Below are 23921 nucleotides of genomic sequence, written 5' to 3'. Positions count from 1 at the left end.
GAAGGACAGTTACTGATAATCCATGGGGCTCCTAACACCATGTTTGGTGGCTCTTTGACCTCCAGTTGTTTGTGATACTGATGTCAGATAGCCAGGGTTGACTGGAGTCGATTTTTGTTAGGAATCAATAGCTAGCATTGGCTCTGGTCGGTGCCTTTTGCCGTTAATCATTTTGTCGCTTGTGGCTTCTCAAACCTCCCTAAGGTTCCCTCAAACCTCCCTGCCGGCAGTCCCTAAGGTTCCCTCCGACCCAAAGTGCCGCCTCTCCATCTGATCTAACCTGTCGTGAGCTTCTCCCCTCCTCAGCGTTGGAGGCGCTGCTCGGGGTGCTGAGGAAGCCGCTGTGCGCCATGGGTGCACCTCCTGAATTCTTGCAGTCGCCGACTTCGTTTGAAAACCTGGTGATCTGAGTGAAACCGTATCAGTTCCACACGCATCCTTGTGTTTTGAGAGGTGTGCTTTGTCAGCGAAGAACAGGGAGTGGAGGCCTGCGAACAACTGTATCTCACAATGCTTTTGCAACTCTTGTGTTTGCAAGGATTAAGACGCAAGGGTTTGGGGGAGGATTTTGAGACAGGCTGTACTTTGGGTCTGGATGAGAAAACCCGTGCAGGATCCAGCACAATCTGTTTGCGTCCAATTCTTAACATTGTTGAAGCTTTCATAATGGTTGTGGTCTGATTCTGCTAAAGCTACAGATACCATTGACTCTTCACGTAGAAGCAGATACTGAAATCTTGTTTATAAAATTAACAGATATCATGACCTACATAGTCAGTGTACTCCTGATTTACCTCTTCAGTACCATGATCCCTTTTCCAAGATGAGTAACACGACATGCTATATTTTCATATGTATTTCTTAATGCAAAACTCATTTCTGAGGGAGTTACTGGTAAATGAAAGAGTATCAAGACGGGGTGTAATGGGAAGAAGCCAGCTGATGGGAAACCGGGGTGGGAGTCCAGTTGGATTGGGGTGGAGCTAGTTGAAGCCGTCACCCTTTTTGCGTCTATGTGGGGAAATGTAGAAGTTTAAACAGGGGAAAATGGTCCAGGCTAAGGGTCTTTGGAGTCGCAGGCAGGAGATGTGGATGGCTGAACGAATGAGCTGTAGAGAGAATCCCTGACATCGACATGAATTTTATGTGATCTATGATTATTGTCTGGAACAGGAGCACTTTGTTGAAGCTAGACTGCAGAGAAAAAGAATATATGGAGACTTAAAAGTACTTGGCTGTCATTTCTTTAAAAAACTGGGCAATATAAACGCTGTTTAACTCTGTCCAGAGTTGATGTGGGACGATTTATATGTTCCTATAGCTCTCAGCTGTGTTATAAATGATGTGGGTAGTGGTTTTATTGCATTAATTCATATGTTAGATGGTGATAATTATCTGGCTTTTTTCCCCTTTACAGGTGGCTTTGTTATTGCAACGTCCCTCAGTTCTGTGACAGTCTACCTCGGTATGAAACCACCCAGGTTTTCGGTAGGACACTGCTTCGCTCCGTTTTTACTGTAATGAGACGGCAACTGCTGGAGCAGGCCAGGCAAGAAAAAGACAAGCTTCCTCAAGAGAAACGAACACTGATCCTCACCCATTTTCCAAAGTAAGGGGTCGCAATGTGCCTGCATTCAAGGTTAACCAGTAGTGTGCAACTTTGGCATAGAAATGGAAAAATTACCTGCAGCTTAAAATAATTTCTCCTTTTACTCAGTAACAAGTAGATACTGCAGCTTTCTTTTCTGCCATAGCTTGAACTAGTGTATTTTATGTACACAACAGCTTGTTTTGCTTTGTCCTAGGGCTTTACTTTATAGAAAGGATTATTCATTTTGCTGGGGGGATTGTGTTTATTGCCTATTAGCGGGTATTGTTGGTCACTTACTTTTTCTGCAGTCCGTGGAAGCAGCATACGTCCAGATCTCCAAAAACGTATGCTCTCTTCTGCTTTTGTGGTGGAGCAGTAAAAAAGGGAGTGTTGTACTGGAGTTTATATATACCTAAGAATTTCAGTTTAATTCAACATTGTAACAGGGAACAAAGTAGTCACCCCACCCCCAGAAGAGATGTGTTCACTTGACAAAAAAGAGAATAGTCAGTATAAAGCTGCATCGGTGAATCCTAAACTCATTAATTTCATATTGAGTACCTGTTCCAGTACTGGAATATTGATGATGATCTCTCACAATTAAACAACAATAATTACATGTTGGGGTATGTGGGAGAATGACTTGTCTCAAAACATGCTCAACTTTGACAGTCTTTAATATTAAACATTTTACTGGTGGTTAAGGGTGGTGGTGGTGGTGACAAGATCATTCATTGTATGCTTCCTGTTGAAATAGTGTGTCACTTCAAAAATATCCTTATTTTGTGAGGGTGGCTTGGCTGTCTAGCCCCTATCTTAAAAGTCTGTCCCTCCTAACAACAAAGGAACTGAACCTACAGGAGGCCTGGTGGCACAGCTGCTAGGCAAGCTACTGTCTGGGGCTAGAGTTGGGTTAGTGCTCAGGGGAACGATAAATACGTGAACTCTCCAAAGCTGGATAGAACCAGGATTTGTTGCTCCTACTATTATGAATAGTGCCTTTCACCACTTTGAAGAATGTAAACTGTTTCTGGGGTAGACTGTCATGGATACAGGAACGTTTGTGTGTATCTGGGAGTAGGATCATGATCTGGCCCTGAAATAGGTATAAAAAAGGGTTTAACACCACATGGACACAAGGAGCAAATTTGCAGAGGAAGAAGGCGTGCACACACCCCTATGTTTCTACTGCCTTTTACAGCCCAGATAAGTAATTTGAAAAGCATTATTATTCACTGCAGTTCCTTTTCATATTCTGCTGGGGAAAAAAAGAAAGGCAAGCACTGTTTGCTGATGATCTGTGGGAAATATGAATAACGTTTTAAATCTTTTATGGGCTGTACTTGTCTGAAGCATTTGTCTCTCTGCTGGCGTTACGCAAACAAACCCTGCAGAGGAGCTGTGGCTCAGAGCACGGTGCCGGTGCCTGGCTTCAGTGCGGGGCTCCCGGCTGCCCCGGCTGCGCCTTCCCGGGCAAAGGGAGCACCCACAGGTTATGTCTGTATGTACCTAGGAAACAGTCACCAAGGGGTCTGACCGCAGAGCCTCTGCGCTGCCTGTAAATGCAGCCTTGGCTGAAGTTTAATTTGTGCTTCTGCTCCATCACGGATGGTCAAGTAGCTGTTACAAACTTTTTAGCCATTATCAGCTGTGTAGATAGCAGGGGACATCGCACGTTGCTGTGCTTGGGTATAAACGTCCTATATGTGAAATACAAGAGTAGGACTTGATCCTGAAAATCCTTATCCTGTTCAAGAAAGTCTTACTCAACAGTCCTGTTGGTTTCAGCTAGACAGTTTCTATGCATGTAGATGACTCTAGAGAGTAAAAATGTGCCATGTCAACTTCTGGTCTGAAAACCCCTTTTGTGCAACATAGGATAAGCAGCTATCTTGCTTCTGAGAGGGAATTGATGTATTAGCCCTGTGAAGGCAAGCGTGCTGCATAGTCTGATCTGTGGAGTTTCTCTCACATATAATAATACTAAGGGAGGTTTAAAATCATGCTGTTTCTGTAAGTCTACCAAAGTAAGATTAAAAATACTGTTATGCAAGCACAAACATGCAATTAAATGTTACAATACACTTAAAGGAATGAAAATATCTTCCTAAGAGCATTTTTGATAACTAACACTGGGATTTTATAAATCTGTAAGAGGCAGAAAGCAAGTGCATTTGCAAAACACTGGTTTATCAAAATAGACATATTTTGTCATCATTGTATAACATTGAGTTCCTTGGCATCTGTCAACTCATAGCTTTCTTATTAGTGCACATTTTTGTTCCGTAAAAGTAGTTTGTAACTTGTTTCTTTCTGCATTTGCAAATTAGATAAATACTGCTTAGAATCAAAGATAAATTTTCATAGGTGAAAGCACTCTCCTGAATTAAGATACTTTATGTCTGCTCTGGCTTGTGATTTTGTGTCTGGGGTTTTGGGGGGTTTTTTTTCTTTTTTAAAAAGGAATTGGCCAACAGCATTTTCTTGCTGAACCAGTAAATATTTTTAAATTTTATAAAGTTGCAAATTCTTATTCTGAAAAAGAACCTGTTTTGAATGATCCTATTAAGTTAATATTTCACCTGGTTTTGTGCCTAGGTTTCTGTCGATGCTGGAAGAAGAAGTGTACAGCCAGAATTCTCCCATTTGGGATCAGGATTTCATGGTGTCTAGTTCCCGAACTGGCCAGCTGGGAATCCAGACAGGTAATTTGCATTTAGTGATGGGTTAGGGAGCACCTGAATATAAAGATAAACCTGTACAAGTGATGAATTCTAAGGAATGAGACTTAGAGATGCAGCTTTATAAATAGGAGCCTATACGGAAATCAGGCTGCCTTGAGTAAGCACAGATGTCTGACTTTCTGGTGCTTCCTCATATAAAGATGCCATTTTGATGATGAAATTCAGCTAATGGAAGGTGCCGATGGAGCAGGCTGAGTGCTGAGGCAAATTGTCCGAGTATTCAAGCAGCACAAGTGCACTCAATGTGGGCAAGTGAGAAAGGTCAGGTCCTTGCGTGAGGACCCATGCCAGTCCTCCGACTCCCGAGCAGTAGGGAGGTAGGGGCCTTCCACATCAGATGTCCCATTGCCTTTGCATACATGCCTTTGATTTTCTTGAGGTTTTTTATAGCTTTTTGTTGCTTTGTTTCTTATTCATATGCCTCATCAGCTATTCTGCAGCTTTATTTACTTTTCCTCAGTTAGTGTACCGGTGTGTAAGTCATCCTTAAAATTGCAAGGAGACACTGATAATTGTTTTCTTTTACTTTCCCCTTCTCCTTTTCCTTCCTGCTCAAAAGTATTTAAAATCCATTTATGCAGCTCAGGGGTTGACTTCAATTTTCAGGTATTTAATTAAATATTTTGTAACAATTCAGTATTTTGAAACAGTTGTTGATTATCAGTTGACAAAACCATCTTGTTAGTACTTTATCTGATATTGAATTTCCTAGAGTAGTAGGGAAATTCCGCTGTGACAGATACAGGCTTTTTTTTTTTTTTTTTTTTGTGAGAAATTCCTGGTCTGCACCATGAACTGGTGAATTATGTCTTGGGCACAAGTTCATTGCAACTCTAAAATCATGTTGCTCTCAGAGTTCATTCTATCATGTACATTTCTGCAGTGCTTCATTTTAATGTGCACCTCTTAAGCACTGGATTCTTGGTATGAATGTGGCACAAAAGAGCCGTTGCTGGTGATGATACCGGGATAAATGTATGCAAAGAGAAAGACTGCAGGTGTCCAGACTACTGAGCTGTCACCTCAACCGCCCACCTGCTTGCCAGAAGTCCTGACACAAATGAAAACTGGACGATTTGGGATGAGTGGGGTTTTTGGGGTTGGTGGTTTTTTTTTGTTTTTAGTATAAGAAAGAGAGAGATGATGGTCTGTGGCCTTTTGAAATAATAGTTTCATCCTCTTAACTGGTGTAACAACTTCTCCCTTTATTGAGTTTGATTTGTCCAACCAGTCTTTGAACACTGTTAAAGTGGACAGCTGAAGCTGAATGATGAGATTTTTCTTTTCAGTAGACCCCTACAAAAAGCCTTTTCATGAAGCTAAACACCAGCAGGCTTGGCAGGTATGTGAAGGAAGTTTGTTTTCTTAGCTTGTGCTCAGCACTGCAGAAAAATAAGGCCTGATATTTGCAATGAAGTAAAGCAAACTCTGTCATCCAGCAGTAATACAGTCCCTCGTTAGGTAAAAGTTTAGAAGAATATGTTGAGATAAAGCTGTAATGTCTCTGCTTGTGAACTGGTGGCATCGCTCTGTTGCACAACATTAGCTGTTACATGGCAGGTGGTGGGTGTGAAGTTGGGTCCCTGGTTGTGGCAGTCCTTCACTTAGCACCCTAATGGGTTCCATGTCCTGATATTTTTTGTGTTTGTCTTTTATGCCATTGCAGTTATCAGTCCTCCTCCTGTGGCAAGAACCGTTTCATACAGTGCAAGTCCTTCGTCTCTGGAGCAACCCAACAGTGGGAATATGAGTCCTGCTTGCAAAGTTTCTTCTGCCCTTGACCCAAACCTAGGTAGCAAAGAGGGAGACTTGCTTTTGGGCTTCTGTCGATGTTATCAGTAGTTGCAGTATATGGTGACCATTGCCTTCACTCTGCAATAGCGACCTTGAGGTGTTTTTGCTAAAAGACATGCACGCACATATTTTTTTCTCCGCTATGGTAATGTTTAACTAGCAGAAATGGCTACTGTATTTGGAAAAAAAAGAAAAAAAAAAAAGGTTTGTTTAAATTCAATTAAAATGGAGAAAGGTCTGCTCGTGTCAGAGGTTGTTGAAAAACACTTGGAGTACATGTATTATGAGCCATGAAAAAGGTTTTGTTTAAATAAAGACAGAGTAGAAGGGGCCATTGCATTTTTTTTTTAATTTTTTTTTTAATCTTTCAAGGTACTGGAATTGCATACATTTAAGCAATAAAGAAAAGCACAAACACACTAACCAGGTTAAATTTAAAAGCTGAATGAGGTCAGGTTAAAAAAAAAAAATTGCAGGGGAAAAAAGTTGTTGAATGCATAAATTCTCCTAATAAAAACACCTCAGGTTTAATGAGCCTGTCAAGAGAGTTTGTAGGTCAGAGAGATGATCACAAGCTCATGTAAAGTCCTCTAGGAAGTAGAAAAAGCTAAATGAATTCTTAGCGTCGGTGTTTGTTACAGAGGAACTTAAGGCGGCTCCTAAACAGCAACTTTCTGTGAGGGACAAGTTGGGAAATGGTCTTAAAAGTGGGAATGAGTAGAAGACTTTTTTTGTTACAGATCAGCAAAATTAGTAGTAAGTAGTCACTAGAAAAATTATATTTTTTTGAGAGTTTGAAACTAATTATTAAGTTGTGCATCTGAGCTGTCATTGGAATTGCTCTTGGAACTACAGAGTTGAAACACCACAGATGCAAAACTAGTTTTTAAAGGGGTTTGAAGAGAATTCAGGAAACTGTCAATTTTAAGTCTCCTGTTTCAGACAATTAGAAGAAAAAATAATAAACTGATTAAAAATGGAATGACAAAATATGTGAGTAATGTGATGTGTGGAAATTTAGTGTGCCTTTTGCGGAACTCATGACTTGTACATATCTGTGAAGGAACTGCTGAGCATTTGTGAAGGGTTTTGTGTACCTGGATTTCCAGAAAGCTTTTGACAAATTGCTTCAAAAAATTCTGGTTTAAAACAAGAAAATAATCCCTTGGTAAAGAAGAAGGAAGGTCCATTCACATATGAATAACTGTTTAAAAAGTAAGAAATAAAGAATAGGAATAAAGGTTTCCACAGTGAAGGGAGGTTAACAATAAAATTATGTTTTTAAGAAAACAATTGTACTGCTTGAAAGGCTGAAAAGGGGAATGAACAGTTTGATCCTTATATATTTAGAGCGCTATAGCTGTGAGAAAACAGTCTGTGCCACATGTGTAAAATAGTGGGCATAGTGGGGCCTAAACTACCTGTTTGTTTCAGAAAAAAAGATCTTAAAGCTATTGTGGATTTTCCTTAGGGGGAAAAGCTCAAAAACCAACTCAAACAAAACCAAACTAACTTATGTCACTGCTAAGTGCTGATCACAAAGGCACAATTCTGCATCCTGTCTCTGACCTTTAGCAGATCTTTAGGGGAAAAAAATACAGAAACAATTTGACCCTGGAGTGATATTCCTGTTTGTATGCTTTCCTAGTATTTAGCAATTTGCTGCTTGGATAAATCCTGACCTAGAAGCTGACTCTATCAGTATTATTGTACCTCTACTAGTCCTTGGTGGACTTTCTTTCATGAATTTAAATAATTTGTTTTGCTATATTACATGTTGGTCCACAGTGAGTAGGGCAGTTAATAATTAACATGGTATATTTTGATTTGGAAACTTTATGTGGCTTTTCTAAGTCAAATATGTATGATGTGTCAGACTGTATGTGCCACTTGGTTTACAAAAAAGGGTAAAAGAAATCTGTAATGGATACTTAATTCCAGTGAATCCCAAAAGGGTATTTCATGTTATCCAAAAGTATGCACTATAATTTGTGTATTGAGCACTGACCTTCCAAGACAGCAGCGCAGAGGTTCACTGCAGAGGATGCTGAAGGAAAAAGAAAAGCAAATAGTTTCACTGTGAATTTACAGAGGTATAGGAGGAGAGGTATATTTTTCCTCCCAGCACAAAGACAAAATTGCAGCAGTAATAAGTATTGTTCGGATTGCACTTCTTTCTCTTTCTCCCTTTCTATAGGGATTACAAAAAAAAAAAAAAATAATCCCCAAACTTGGCATACAAATTAAAGAATATAACAGAAGTGCTAGACTTCACAGTGTTAGTCTCTGACAGTTTAGTTGTTCTAATTTGTTCTGGTTTTGTTTTATAGGGGAGAAGAGAAAAAATAATGAACCCTATTCTCTGGAAGATTCAAAAAGACCAAGGGTTGTAGGAGATATTCCTATTGAATTAATCAATGAAGTAATGTCAACAATTACAGATCCTGCAGCAATGCTTGGGCCAGAGGTGAGAAATATATGCAGACCTGGTCTGCTTGCAAATGGTCTGTTTTCAATAAATGTTCCACATGGATAGAGTATGATAAGCCACGAGTCCACAAAACTTACCATGCTGTCAGTAAAAAAAATAGAGACTTTCAAAGAATATGATTAGGTGAGCAAAAAATATTGATGAAATGCATCATTAACACGAAAAATAGTTCTAATTTTTTTTTTTTTAACACATTGCGTACTGTTTGCAAAGAGACTTGGAAACTAATGATAGTAAAAATGTAGATCCCAGATTATTTTGCAAGGTACTTCTGTTACAGAACAGTTCCAGAGTATGCTTTTTATTGTTAATCATAGATGTAGCTCATAAGACAAGGTAAATGGGGTTCAAATATTGCAGCAGAATGAAAGATCCAAAATTAAAACCTCTGTGTAGTGCAGAAGGGCTGATCTAAACAGTTATTTGCTCTGTCTTCCACAGTTGCTCTTTTTTTCTGCTGGAAGAGAAAAACAAACAGAATTGCAGAATTGTGCCATGTACAGAATTGCACACTTTTTTTTTTTTTTTTTTTTTTTTTTGGCTGGCTTTTCCTCCTTCTGTTCCCTTCGCCAGGCTATGTTTTGCCAGCAGCTCTTGTTTGCCAAGGTTTAGCTAAAGACTGCTGAAGATTTGGAACCACCTACATTTCTTACTCAAACTATATACTGTGAGTGATGTCTCTGCATATTACAAATGCTGTGCCTGTCTGGCTGTTGGGGCTGGCAGTGACTAGAAACCCAACAGCCAAACTTTGCTCTAAAAAGTAAACAGTACATGCATGCGGAGGTGTTTTGGCATTGTGAAATGATCTTGAAAAAAAGTGAAATAAATTGTCTGTATTGATTTCATCTCCATTCAAATATATGGATGCCAGTGCTAGCTGTGTAACAGCAAAATCAGTAGGAATTAAAATGTTCTTTTTAGGCTGTTATGATAGCGGCGTAGCTGGTGGAAAGCACTACTAAAATGAAAAAAATATGACTTTGCTTGCACTGCCATTAAAATATGTGATTTGCAGTATGCGTAGGTGAATCCAGTACTTTTGTCCAAGCTGGCTAGACTAAGGAAAATATGAAGTTTTAGTGGCATAGGCTTCAGCTGGATGAGTGCTGCCCCCCCCCGAGAGATGTTGGAACTTGTTGAGTCATAACCACCACTGTTGTTACCTAATCTTTAGCAAAAGAAGTTTGAATAAGCCTTTGTACACTGCAGTGTAGACTTATATCCAGCTTATTTGACAGTGTCACTTCTGCTAAAAAAAAAAAGTAATCATTGCTGGCTCTATTTTTGAAAAAGAGAGGGTTTCACTTGTTTGTTACTTAAGGCTGTTCCATCAGAGGATGTGAAATCTCCAAAATGTGATTTTGTTCCTTTTTTGTGCGGCACAGACCAACTTCCTCTCGGCGCACTCGGCCCGGGACGAGGCAGCGCGGCTGGAGGAGCGCAGGGGGGTGATCGAATTCCACGTGGTCGGCAACTCCCTGAACCAGAAGCCCAACAAGAAGATCATGATGTGGCTGGTCGGTTTGCAGAACGTGTTCTCCCACCAGCTTCCTCGAATGCCGAAGGAGTACATCACGCGCTTGGTCTTTGACCCGTGAGTGCCGCTGGAGAGGGCTTTGGCGGGTGCGACCGGGCGAGCCTGGTGCTGGTTGCCAGCGGTTTTGTAGGACGAGGCCAGCCCAGGTGGCCTGGAGGGCAGCTCTGCCTGTGCTACCCTTTTCTCGTCTTTTCGTGCCCCCCCCCCCCCCAGCCATAAATCCTGCCAGTCTAAGTGGATTGTACCTAAATACCATCTCAGTGGCTGTGTTAATGACCAGTGGCTTCTTGTTGTGGGACCTGGGCCTGCAGGGAAGGCTCCTGCCTATCTTGTACTTTCGAATGTTGGAACTGAAAGTCAGAAAGTAATTGTGGTGCTTATTAGTGGTTTCCAGGCCCATACCAACCTGCAGGCTGCTCCGTCCTCTGTCTGTGGAGATCATGAACCAAATAGCAGCAGAGACTGAAGTTTTTCAATGAGAACTTGTGGGATTTATGAAGAAAGCAGCATTTAAGTCAGTGTGGGAGAAATCACTACCCACCCAAGCACATTGCTTTTCTCTATCAGTGCAAGTTTCCTTGTTTTGTCAGTGCAAGTCTTGCTTTGGGTGCAAAGCAGCCATCACAGGCACTTGAAAAGAGCGTAGCAGCGTGCACAGGCTGCACATGGTCCTCCACCTAACCTAGTGTCCTGGCTGAATTGAGCCTCAGCCGCTCAAGCACAAAGGGAGGTTCTCCTCAGAAGTGTCGGCTTTTTCCACCATTGTGTTCCTGGCAGAGCCTGCTTCCTCTCGACTAGTATGTTCTCCCAAAGTTTGTGCCTCTGAATGATCCATGCCCAAGAACAGCCTAGGGGTCCCCTGTACTAACTGCAGCACTTCACAGTGGAGGATGCCTATGGGCTCATTGCTGTTCGTCAGCAGAGACCTCAAGGAGCTTTGACTGAGCTGACTGCAGCCAACTGCCCAGCGTGGTTCGTGGAAGAGCCTTCCTCCACCACTGGTGATATTAGCCTCTGTCTTTGTGCCCAGTATTGTAGCTGCAGCAGTTATGAAAACAATTCTGGAACCCTTTCCTCTGCTTTTAGGCTCGCTAGCATTCCCCTCAGCAATACTCTCGGTGCCAGCAACCACAGCTGCTGATGGGTCTGTGCGGTTCCTGAAGCACAAACAGCCCTCTGCTGGGGACTGTTGGACAGGACTTGGGTGTCCAGGCACAGGAGACTGATGTTGGGGCCTTCTCCTGCGTTCTTCAGAGGTGAACAGCACTGTTGTCTTGAGGGCCAGCACCAGTCCAGACTCTTTCACCTCTCCTATGTTGGTGTAAGCGCTGCTTGGTTGGGAGAGAGAAGCAGCACCGGGATCTTGCCTGAATTTAGCAGCACTGTGATCTCAAGCAGGGGCTACTGGTTAAGAAGCCAGGTTCCCTCCTAACCAAACATCAAAGCAAAATTTTGAAGTAGTGGTGTTTTGCCATGGCCTTCTCCCATATTTCTCAAGGTCCTCCCTTATTGGGAAAGACTCTTCTAGTAGGCTGAGAGGAACTGCTGGTAGATTAAGTGCTCTTCAGTATAGTTACCTGTCTGGAGAGTGGTCTGCGCTTGAGAAAGAGGTATGGATATTGCTACAGCAAGAAAATGCTCTCCTTTATGTGCCTGTGGCAAACAGTTGATCCAAAGGAAGTGGAACACGTCACCTGGACAGCTCAGAGAACCCCAGCATCTGCCATGAATCTCCGGGACACACAGTGGGGACCTCGGCTGAGTAGTGGGTACACACAAACCTACATCAAGTAGGAGATGCTGGAGTCCAGTTCTCTTCCCAAATTTCTTGCAGCTATTCCCTTACTTATTATCATCTTTGGTGTTCTTATTTCTGAAATGGCCATCATTAGTGAATCTTGTTGCTTAAAGAACTCGAACATGAAGAAACAAGATTAAAAGCTCAAGCTACTACATTGCTGCTGTCATTCCACAAATAAAAAGCACCAAAATAAGTAAAAGAAAAATAAGAATATATAAAATGTATAAAATCTCCTTCAATAGTAGCACATAAAATATAACTACTCTGCAGACTACCTTTTTTTGGAAGGGGCTCACTTTCACCCCCCCCCCCCCCAAAAAAAAAAAAAAAAAAAGATATAATCTGTAAATTTACTGTATTATTTATACAATTCATGTGATACTATGTATTGAATAATCTAGAGAACAGGTGCAGCGTAAATCTTTACAGACCTTGAGGATGACACTAAAATTCTTAATCCTTAACACAAGAGTTCAGGTTGCACCTTTGTACTATCTTTCCTGGCAGTCAATGTAAATGCAACAGAAATGGATATTTATTCTGGTCTTCATTCCACTAAATATGAAATATCATTTCTTGCTTCATCAGCTGTGTCTGATACTGATACCTAGAGTGCATGCAAGGAAACAGGAATCCCTTAGAAAGGACTTACTGTCCTGTAACTCCATTAATTTCTAATTTAGTCAGGGTAAAATCATCCTGAGAACTGTTCAACGGCATAACTGTCAGCAGTAGAATCAATGAAAGCAATACAGCTTTTTATTTATTTGGCATTACCATAGTATCTAGGAGTACTTGGCAAGGCCAGGACCTTGCTGCATGAATGATGAGTTTTATGGTAAATTCAAAGCATGATGTTAAAATAGCAACTCTTCTGTAGATACAAGCAACTAACTTAACAGAGGCATATACAATTGCATTAGCATCATGGAAAGAAGTGAATCAAGTTTCTGAAAAAGGGTATTGGCACATTATATACTATGTACATGAATTAAAATGACTGTTATTTTTGTCTACTCAGGAAACACAAGACCCTTGCATTAATAAAAGATGGTCGTGTTATTGGTGGTATCTGCTTCCGGATGTTCCCCTCTCAGGGATTTACGGAGATTGTTTTCTGTGCTGTGACTTCCAATGAGCAAGTCAAGGTAAAAATAAGTCTCTACTAGTGTTCATTAAATGTATTTGAGTCCCCACCACTGCATATGCTCCTAATCTTATTAGTCACATTGAATATGTTGCAGAGTTGCTGAACAGAGTTTGAAAGACAGTGATTCAGAATATACTACACAAAAGCTCATGTGCAGATTTAGAATCTTCAGCATACTAGTAGGATTAATAACAACAACAATAATAATAATACTAAATCTTCCTCAACACAAAAATAGGGGTCAGCTGTCTCCCATTCTTGGACTATTCACTCCTCTGAAATAAGTATTGCTTGTGTATGACAGTAATTTGTGTTCAGTCACACTGTGACGTTACATGATTTGAATGAAAATGAGGTATATCCAAAATTTAGGTTTAGTTTTGCATCTCAAAGTAAGCACACGTGCTGTTCTATAAGATCTTTTTTGTTCTATAAGGTCTTTCATTTCACAAAATGCTCTCAGAGTGTTGAGAATTAGCTGCTATGTTGAGAGAGCGTGGAGCCCTATGAACACAGGAAATTCCTCCTGCTTTCCGAGGACTACAGGTAGATCTATGACTGCTTGATTCAGGATTTTGCCGTTAGATGGTGCTATAGCTTTATGTTTTTCAGTTGAAACTGTTAATAGCAGAGCTGTGGACTAATTTAGAGTTTGTAGCAGTTAAGCATGCAGAAATTGTGTTCCCTGCTTTGAAGAGAAGAGCTCTTGAGTGTGGAAGGGTAACACAGTGGGATTGAAAGCCTGTGACAGTTTTTAGTACTTGGGTTATATTTGATTTTATTCAACTCTGGTATTAGAGAGCTTGTCATACAGAGAGGCCTATAAAGAGGCCTGTCATAAAAGTATCCAAGTGTTTTAGCAAATTCAGACAATAACAACATGCTTTAGGTACGTCTATCCTAAGTTTGGATAATTTGTAAAAGGTGTTTTCATTCTACTAAAACAACCAACTGCACTACACAAGTTAAGCTGCCAAAGGTGTGTTGCGATCCTCTAGGAATAACCTTTCAGAATATAATAGAACTAATAAATCTCACCCCTCAGAAAGCTTGCCTAGGTTGCATATGCACACATAATGCACAATATCTTCTGTTACCCTCTGGGCACCTCGCTGTATGTGAAGATCCATTGACTGTTTCTGAAAACTGGCCTTCTCCCATTCCTGTATGAGTAAGGTGACTCCTACCAGCAGGTAACTGAGAAAAACTGAATGTTCACACATGGGTGAACTGCCTACTCTTGGGAAAAATAAATTCCTATTTTAATTCAATTTGAGGCTGGAGTAAGAAATATGGGTACTGTTTTCCTTTATATGTGATATTTAACAGTTGGATTGGTTTTGAGATAGTTTGATCCCATGTTATAAAATTAGTTTAAATTTTACTGCACATGGCTTAGTTTCTTTTTAGGATTGCTAGACTTTGGCAAGTTTTTGTGAGAACGAATAAATCCTGTGAAGATTATAAAAATAATAAGTCAGCAGAAAATGTTTGAAGTAATTGTCATCATAATTGCTGGAATTTCTTTGAGACACAAAGTTGACATTTTTTGTCAGAGATTAGATGCTTTAGAATTACTGGAATGAATTTCAAAGTTTCAGGTATAAATAAAATGTTGGCCTCTCATACGCTGTTCCTTTCACCCTGCTGGTGAGAAGGGAAGTGAGGACCTTGGCTAGCTCATGTACTGCTATCTTGCTTTTAAGGAAAATATTTTTCATTAAAAATTTTCATTCAGAGTTTTTGTCCTCTCCAAAGAATTTGAGAACTCAAATTTGCAATTAGAAAGTCTCTTCATTATCTTGAGCACTTCTGAGTTCTAAGAAATGCTGTACCACTTAACATGTTGTCAGTTGTCGAACCACTTCTTTGTATTTGATGCCATGCATGATGTGTGCCACTTTGACGAGAGAGCATATGGCTTTAACAGCTTCCTCAAATTCAGTGGTGCTTACTTCAATGCATATGAGGTCTTAATTTTGTATATGAGGTCTGAATACCAGATGCTCCAAACACTAGCTGGAAAGGAAGGACTAATGCACAAATTTTGTACTTAGATTTGTAGGATTTTAAAGAAAATATGTCACTATTAAATTTTTTGTATTGAGCTTCAGCACTTATTTAACTTGCTTTTAACTGGGTATTTCCATGTTTGGGGCTATTAAATGGTGAATTAAACCAGAAGTATATATTTTCTAATTTATTTTTCTGGCTTATGTACATAAGTGAAAATTTCCCCAGTTTTCAACAACAGAGTACCCAAGACAATTCCATGTATATTTTTGTAAGTGTCCATTTAGTCTCTATGATGTTAAAATTGGAACGTATGCAGGAACAACACATTATTATGCGCTTTCCTGTCTATTTTACATTTCTTCATCTCACAGTGGAAGGGGAAGGCTATAGCTTACTTGGAAACGTGAATAAGTGGAACCTTTTGTTTACTTTGGGGTTGAATGAAAATGGAAATTATTCCTGTGTGCAGTCAGAAGGCATAGCCATTTATCTGATTGTGGACTCAAAAATTCTCTGCTGCTTATAATGGTAAAAACTGTTTCACTGTTCCCTTTTATGCCCTATGATAAGTTCAGATTATAAATCCTTTGAGGCAGAGGCTTTTTCGGCTACAGGGGCACAGAACACAGTAAAACAGAGATCTCGTCTCAGAATGGGCTCTTCTAGAAGGAGTCATTTCGGTATTCCTACTGCTTTGTAGTTTTGAAGTGATATGGCTAAGAAAGGTTGCTCTATTATTACAATATATGTAGTTTTGTTATGGGTGAAATATGTGACTAATAATAGTTGGTATCTAACTTAAAAGGAAAAAAAATGAGGTGTGCACCTTGAATTACAGCTTCCAGGACAATGTACCTCTTTAGAGCTACCCCTAGAGAGAGTCTAGGTTTTGGTCTCTTTTAGATTAAAAGTGAATCAGACACTAGAAGCTGTGATATTTTGTGTTCCCTGTTGGGTCACAAAGATAACCTTAAAAGGCTGAAAACAGTTTGATCTTGAGTACGCCTCACCATGTTAGTTATGGGAAACTCTTTAAAACAGGATCTAGAGGAAAGACTGCATTTTGAAAAAGTCTCTAAGAACCTTCGGTCCACAGTTTCTCATATGTGCAGTCCCCAAAGGCTTTGTAATGGCTTTTTCCTCGTATGTTTCACACAGGGTTATGGGACTCACCTGATGAACCATCTGAAGGAGTACCACATCAAACACAACATTCTCAACTTTCTCACGTATGCAGATGAATATGCTATCGGCTACTTCAAAAAACAAGTAAGTCAACGTAAGAAATTACTTGGTTCAGGAAGTTGACATCTAGCAGTGTTGTACTAAACAACTAGACGTGACAAAGTAGTCAGAGAAAATGCATAGTGCAATTTTATGTGTATATTTTTTATTTACAAAATGTGCTCTGTGTTCATCTTCTGTAATGGTATTGGCTTATAACGCCTTTTACTTTGATGGAATCATCTGAATATAGGTGTACAGTATAGCCTATAATTTGCCAAGTCTAAAACCCAGTCAAATATGGGTTGGCTGCTTCTGTATTCATTCAGTTCCTTCACTGATTCTATAAGAAGTGTAAGGAAGAACCTGTGGCAGACTAGAATTTACCTGACCAGCTCCTCCTGATTTGAAGCAGGAGGTTCAAGTTCAGGAAAGATTGCAATGTCTAATCTGTCAAAAAGATTTGATAGATTAAACAGGTGTCAACTGTCTGGTCAGACGACAGAGCGATGATGGAATCAGACTGTTCTTGGAGATGTACAGCACTAGGATTAGAGGCAATGGACACAAGTTGGATCATGGGAAATTGCAACTAGATAGAAGGAATTTTTTTTTTTTCCCTTCCAGTCCTAAGGGTGGTGAAATACTGGAAAATGTTGCCTAGAGAGGTTGTGGAATCTCTGTCCCTGGCAGTCTTCAAGACTGGATGTGGCCTTGAGCAACCGGATCTGATGAGACCTGCTCTGAGCAGGGATGGGGCTAGATGCTCCCTAAGTCCCTTCCAACCTCAGCTGTTCTGTGGTTCAGTATATAAAACTGATACAATTTGCTCTCACACATTCACAATTAATAAAAGCTGGGCTTGTGATACAGCTATCAGATCTGTGCAGACCAACTGTTTTCACCTCTAAAATGTCCCTTCCCCAGTTTGAAGATGCTCAGTCTCCATGTGAGTCTGAAGCCTTTGATGGTAAATTGTGAGGCAGAAATCCTGGTTGGGTTCCTGATTTTTACTGAGGTTTCATAGATACCACTGTAACAGAAGAATAAAATACAGCCAAACTGAGAGTCCTACACTGCTTTTTATTGTCTTGGTTAATTCTTTTGTGGGTTTGTTTTTCAATTAACTTTTGAACTGTATGAAGACTGTAGTATAACTTCGGAACTTTTAATAGCATTTGTTATCTTATTTTTTCACTTCAAATACAAAAGTAAAAGACAAAAAAATCATCAGTTTTTCTGGCTATAAAATTACTGTCATCTCATCAATTTCAGCAGCAACTTCCCTTGACTAACTACTGGCATCCTTTAAATATTAAATAGCAAATTTTTGGAAAAATGCAGGAAACTTATGCACAGTAAAAATCTTTTCCTCCATCTCTTTATCTCCCCTATCTGCCTTCGTTTCCTATACATATAAACAATTAACTATTCTTGTATCAAGTGACTCCCATGAGGTGTTTGCAACACTGTGAACCATTGTCTGTAACTCTTTCTGCTGTATTGTCTGTATTTTAACATTATGATGAATTTGGTTCTAAACCATCATAGCATTTCAGTTAAAACAAATGTAAAAGGAAAATGGCATCATGACAACTTGAGTTTTTTTCTTCTTCAGGGTTTCTCCAAAGATATTAAAGTACCAAAAGCAAAATACGTTGGCTACATCAAGGATTATGAGGGTGCCACATTAATGGGATGTGAATTAAATCCAAGGATCCCCTACACAGAATTTTCTGTCATCATTAAAAAGCAAAAAGAGGTAAAGGCTGAAATGAAACACTGAACATTATAATCTATTCAGATGTCTAGAAACAATTCAGTCACTGCCAGGTTAGCTCTCTTCATTGCTTTGGTGCTTAAAACATCAGAATATATACTTTTATTAGTTAGAATTTTCATTCAAGTTCCAGTGGCGTAATTTTTCAGCTGAAGCATTAAATTCTACCTTACTAAATTTATGATAACAGAAGTGTTGAAAAGTACTGATTTTTTGGGAAGTATTTCATAGCTAAATTTTGTCTTAGATGGTAACTAAGCAAAATATTGTTAGAGTGATTTGTTCTGCACCTTTGCTAGTTTTTTTCTTTTCTTTTTACCCCCAATGACAGTAGCATTCATTAGAGTGACTTTTGAATGGAGTGTTTGTACTGCATGTCCTGTATTTTATTTGAAAGAAAGAGGATTATTTTTTCTGCCACTGTTTTAATATACAAATCAAGGGTAGGCTGTCTTAAATTCCAGACTATCCCTCTTTGGAGTTTGTAGGATGTTCTTTATTTAGTCTGTAATAATATTCCATACAATAAGGCAGTTTATTAGCAAATAATTAAGATGTTTCTAGTTGTGTTTAAATACCTTCCTTGGTTTTTAAAGAAATACAAATTACAAGGATAATTGTTCTTACAAGTTTGGTCAAATCTCATGACTTTTTATTTTGTTAAAATGCTTCTTCATGGAACAATTATCTTCCTTCCAATAGAACTATTTGGCCCATGCTTGTAGAAAGAAAGACAATATCTGAGTGCATTTAGTTTACAAGGTTTCTTAACTTCACTCATTGGGAAAGTTCTCATATGTCCATACAACATAGATAATTTTTTCCCCTTCCATTTCTGCTTGGTTGGGTTACTTTTCAGATCCTAGTCTACTGCTGGACACGTCACCTTCCCCTTAGGGATGGGTTGTCGTCAGGGTGGGCAGATAGTGGACGTGTCTCTTGTAGCCTGTTACATCTCAGGCCTGTTTAACTGCAGTAATACAGTTCTAGGCCCGAACCATCAACATGTCACTTCCAAAAACTTAAGTTGGTTTTCAAGATTTTGGCTCTGGGACTGCTTTATTAGCATATGTTATTTTGCATTCTTCACTCTCTCATTTGGTGGGATGTCCATATTGTTCCAGAGCACTTGGAGACACTCCACTTGGAGGTGAAGTGCCTTGGTCCTCTAGACATCTCATGTCTACCATTATTAGAAATAAAGCTGTTACTATACACTGATCTATGCTGTTGTATCTTCTCAGAGAATAAATACATACACCTTTGGAAGTGCATCTTAGGATTGCCTGTTTGACACTCAAAACACAGACCAGGCTTTTTATTCTCCCTGTTGCAAGGAAATTTAGAAATAGCCCTCACAGTCTGCAGCTTTATGAAGAATGTTCGCTTGTCTGCTCAAATCAAAAGCAATGAAGAGGACACCTCAACATAAGTAGAGTTTTGAATGTTGACAGAATGGATTACATGCTGATTTGGTTTGCTGCTGGTATTGGCCATTACTAGACAACAGAGTTTTCTAGTCCTGTCCTTTTAGAAAAGAAGCTTTTCATGGGATCTAAGCTTTTATTCAAAGAATTAGAGTATATGCCTATGGCTGCTAAGACCACGTCACCCGACACTGGGTACCAGTCACAGACCACCATTTGTGAGTTTGCACTGCCTGATTTGTAGCTCATTTATAGTCATTCTGAAAAATATGAAAAATCCCTTTGTGCAAAGCTTTGTGACCTGCTGACTTGTGAGTAATCAGTGTTACTGATTGAATAGCTTGTTTTAATCAGGAGGAACCACTAGTTCCTAAATTGCAAGAAGGGTTTAAGGTGGATTTAACAATTAGTTTGAAAGTATTTTGACGTTATGCTGGAATCTGGCCATGGTGCTCTTGTATCCTGTATTTTTCTTAACATTTGTAATCTCTATTGAAAGTCTGATTTTTTTCTTTTGCTCTTCTTTGAGAGAAAATACTATGTGTGGGAGAGTGAAGGTCCTTAGACATATGTCCATCTTTATTATTTCCAAAGAAAAGAGTCTCTCGAACTGTGGTTGTCTGAATGGTTGTGCATTTGTTTACTCCCAGTTATGAAGTAAGCCATTTTGAAAGTGACATATTCAGGACACAAAAAGCTTAGGTAAGAGTCTTAAGTGTGTATCAAAAGCAAGAAAGCAAATTACTTAGAATTGAGGTAATGAGATTGCAAAGCAGAACAGAGTGTACCCCAGAACTGGAAAAGCCTTTCCTGGCATTTACAAGCAGAGTAGAATTTCAGTTCCAAAGAGTGGCATCATTCTCACTTCCTTGAGAAAAAAATCTTCAGTAAGAGTATATCTGACTGATATCTAAGCAACTCCTACAGTTATATGGAGACTTTGAAGTGAACAGCTATTTCTAAAATTCTGGAATATGAACGTATAAGTGCATTGAAATATGTGCATACAGTATGTGCCTTGAAATTTCTGACCAGCTGTGCTGAAGCAGTTCAGAAGCAGCAGCTATTAGAATTAGAGCCAGTTCCCAAACCTGCTTCCAGGAAATTTCCTTCCCTACCTCTGCTGCCACCTTCCCAGGAGCTGTGCAGCTTGTGATCAATACAGCAAGCAATGACTCCTTTTCTTCCAGATTTGCGCCGAAATGGGCAGCTGAGAGACTTGGTAGCCTCATCTGCAGAATCAATGTTTGGCCAGGTAGCTCACCCCTCTTGGCAACTTCAGGGGATCTATAAGGACCGTATGAGTAGGAAGCGAGAGTGTTTCTGTTCATCACAGTTCTGCATTAATCCTCTGGGTCACTTTGAGCAAATTTTTTTTTTCTCTCCTGCTTTATTACAGATCATTAAAAAGCTCATAGAAAGGAAGCAAGCTCAGATACGAAAAGTTTATCCTGGCCTTTCTTGCTTCAAAGATGGAGTACGGCAGATTCCTATAGAAAGCATTCCTGGCATTAGTATGTATCAACCTCTTTTAATGTAGAACAGAAGCAGAACAGCCCAAGAAAGGTCTAAGACTAGAAATACTAATGTAGTTACGCATTTCTTTTTTATTAAAATGTAATTGTTTTGGTCTGCTGATTTGATTTCTGTGAAGATTGTTGTGTTTCCATTACAACTGCTGTCTTTGAGACTTCCCCAAGGCATCCCAGGCTGATCCTCTTTTATGTACGTGTATAATTTTATTTATACATGATCCCTCTTTGATTTGTATCGCAGTGTAGTCAGCAATTTCCCTCTGGCACCACTCTTATGCACTGCATTCCTGTACAAGGATGAGTTCTGTGCTAAACATGGACTTACAGGGCAAAACAGAATTAGAATATTTTAAGTATCACCGTTTGGGGGATTTTTTTCAACTGTGCTTTTCTGCAATTTATTCTCTGTCCCTAGGGAATCAAATTGGATAACACTGACATCATTATTCCTTACAGAGGTTGTGGTAAAATATGGATTGAATTATTGAAAAATTGTGTGTTTCATGTAGGAATATTTTAGAATCTTTTCAGCAGTCTGGAGGAAGAGGCATGTCAGAAATTGAATGGGTCTGTAGGCTAGATGGTTGTGTTAGTAGGAGTAGCTTTTATAAAAACAAACCTGTTTTACTGCAGCAGTGCTGAAATGGCTTACCTTTTTAGAGTTGCAATAACTCAGTTAATGTTTTGACCTACTGTAGTTCCCATGTAATCTCTCATGTTGTTGGTGTACAGGAGAGACTGGCTGGAAACCAAGTGGAAAAGAAAGAGGGTAAGTAAGTGCTGCACAAAGTAAAATGATGAAGCAGTTTGGAGATTCCTTTGAGAAAAGTCTCTAAATAATGTAATTTGCTATTTCCTTCTATCCCCTGGAAAATAGATAAATAATCTGCAAGGGATGAGTTCTTAAGTGGGTTTGAGGTTTTGGGGGGGGGAGTAGGGTTGGGGGGGTTGTTTGGTTTTGTTTTAATTATATTTCTTTCATAAAATGCTTGAAACTTTGGAGTTGCATTTAGGTAAGAGGCATGTCATAGGAATGAAGATAAGGGATTCAAGCTAATCTTTTGGTATTCATATTTTCTTTCAAGTAAGGAGCCCAAGGATCCGGATCAACTTTACAGCACATTAAAAACCATCCTGCAGCAGGTGAAGGTGAGTGCTAGTTCTAGTTTACCTTCTGTAAAGATTTTTAAATGATTTCCAATATAGAGTTTCCATATTAGATACCTTACTTTTTTCTTTACCAAAGAGCCATCAAAGCGCTTGGCCCTTCATGGAACCTGTGAAGAGAACAGAAGCTCCTGGATATTATGAAGTTATAAGGTTTCCCATGGGTAATGCCATTAACATTTTTTAAGTATAGAGTTTAAAAATCTTGATAGCTGAAGACATAGCAGATAAATTGTAATCTGGTTGTTTTGTGTTAAAAGATATATATTACTTGCAGCTGAATAGCTTGCAGCTCTGAAGTGCCAAGAGTATGATGCTGTTATTTGAAATCTATTACTGCTTTATGACCTTTGTGAAGCATCTATAGTGTATACTAGCGAAATCTTAGTATGCCCCAGAGAGCCCTAGCAAGCTCTTTAACGGTGCAGTCAGCTAGAAACTTTTGGACTGAGCAGGTTTGTGTGAGTTCTACAAATATGTTCTTATGTGTGGTCACTGGTCATTGCAGATCGTACTGGTAAGTTAAAAAAATCTCAAGGCAAACTTTCAGGAACACCTGAGCATTTGAATTGCTTTGAAAAACAGATTTAAGCTTTCCAAATCACATAGAGAAAACCTTTTCAAAAGTACCTGGGTTCTCCTAGTAAGTCATAGCAGTTTGCTACAATTTAAGTTTAGGAAAATGCTTCATGCCACTGATTGTAAGATAACTATCTTTATATTTTATCTGCCAAAGTTGTCCGAGGTGGTTTATTTATTTATTTATTTTTATTTTTAAATCATGCAGGTATTGTTTATGCAGGATTACTTGCCAAGGGAAGTACACAACTGCTAGTAACATTTTTCTGTGCTTTTGACTGCTGCATTGTATAATTTCAATGATGATTCAGTGCTGTTCTAAGTAGGTGTTTATTTTGATTTGTATTGCAGCAGATTTAAAACGGAATCCTGCTCCTCCTTCATTGTTTATGCAGTACTCACCTTCATCTTTCTGATTACAGTTTCTGTACCTTTTATGTTACTAGAGAATGAAATACAAGTTCATTGCAAGCTACTATCAATCAGTTTCTCAGGGAATGAAAGTGTTTGTTCATGCTGTTTTGCATAGGCTCCTAGCCTGTGTATACCAGTTTGGCTTAATGATTTTTTTATATTCAACTTATCATTTCCAAATAGCAAATACATGTGTACTTTATAAAACAGCAGCCGGCGTCCTGTTTCCCTGACACAAATGTATTTTCTAGCAATGAAGAAAAGAATGTTGACACCCTCCCATGGCAGAGGTTTCCCTGTATGCTTTTCTGAGCAGAGGCTAGATCTAGATGGCTGTTTGATCTGAAGAGTGGTTACAAAGAACTTACTGCCTGGGTTGGCAAGCCCAAAGTAGGAATGTTGTCTGTACTTCCCTTATTCAGATGTATTACACTGGAGGTAGGGGCAGCAGCTCTCATTTTAAGATTAAACTGAGGTCTTTGGTTTAGTGTTGCTTTGTTTTTTCAGCTAAGGAACCCAGCACAACTAAACCATGTTTTGATTCACGATCAACTTTTGCTTTCTTTCTGCTCTCGCTGTCAGCGTGATGATACTGTACAAAAATCACTCAGACGTAATTTCAATTAGAAAGAAACAAACAGCATTGTCTTTTCTTATGCTATCACATA

At 39.3% G+C, this 23921-nt stretch overlaps 1 protein-coding gene across 2 annotated transcripts in view; it reads left to right on the top strand.

Annotated features, from left to right (window-relative positions):
- Positions 1–23921, top strand: part of KAT2B (lysine acetyltransferase 2B) — a 43983-nt gene that overhangs the window by 18306 nt on the left and 1756 nt on the right. For both annotated transcript variants that reach the window (XM_049798891.1, XM_049798892.1), the window contains 12 exons: positions 1418–1609; positions 4190–4296; positions 6002–6127; positions 8460–8596; positions 10009–10217; positions 12983–13109; positions 16286–16396; positions 17970–18113; positions 20958–21072; positions 21826–21862; positions 22179–22242; positions 22340–22424. In XM_049798891.1, the coding sequence (XP_049654848.1) occupies positions 1418–1609; positions 4190–4296; positions 6002–6127; positions 8460–8596; positions 10009–10217; positions 12983–13109; positions 16286–16396; positions 17970–18113; positions 20958–21072; positions 21826–21862; positions 22179–22242; positions 22340–22424 (1454 nt within the window). The remainder of the gene's footprint in view (positions 1–1417; positions 1610–4189; positions 4297–6001; positions 6128–8459; positions 8597–10008; positions 10218–12982; positions 13110–16285; positions 16397–17969; positions 18114–20957; positions 21073–21825; positions 21863–22178; positions 22243–22339; positions 22425–23921) is intronic.

Source organism: Accipiter gentilis, chromosome 4 (genome assembly GCF_929443795.1).
Source record: "Accipiter gentilis chromosome 4, bAccGen1.1, whole genome shotgun sequence".
Classification (NCBI taxonomy): domain Eukaryota; kingdom Metazoa; phylum Chordata; class Aves; order Accipitriformes; family Accipitridae; genus Astur; species Astur gentilis.
This window is presented reverse-complemented; position numbering and strand designations above follow the sequence as displayed.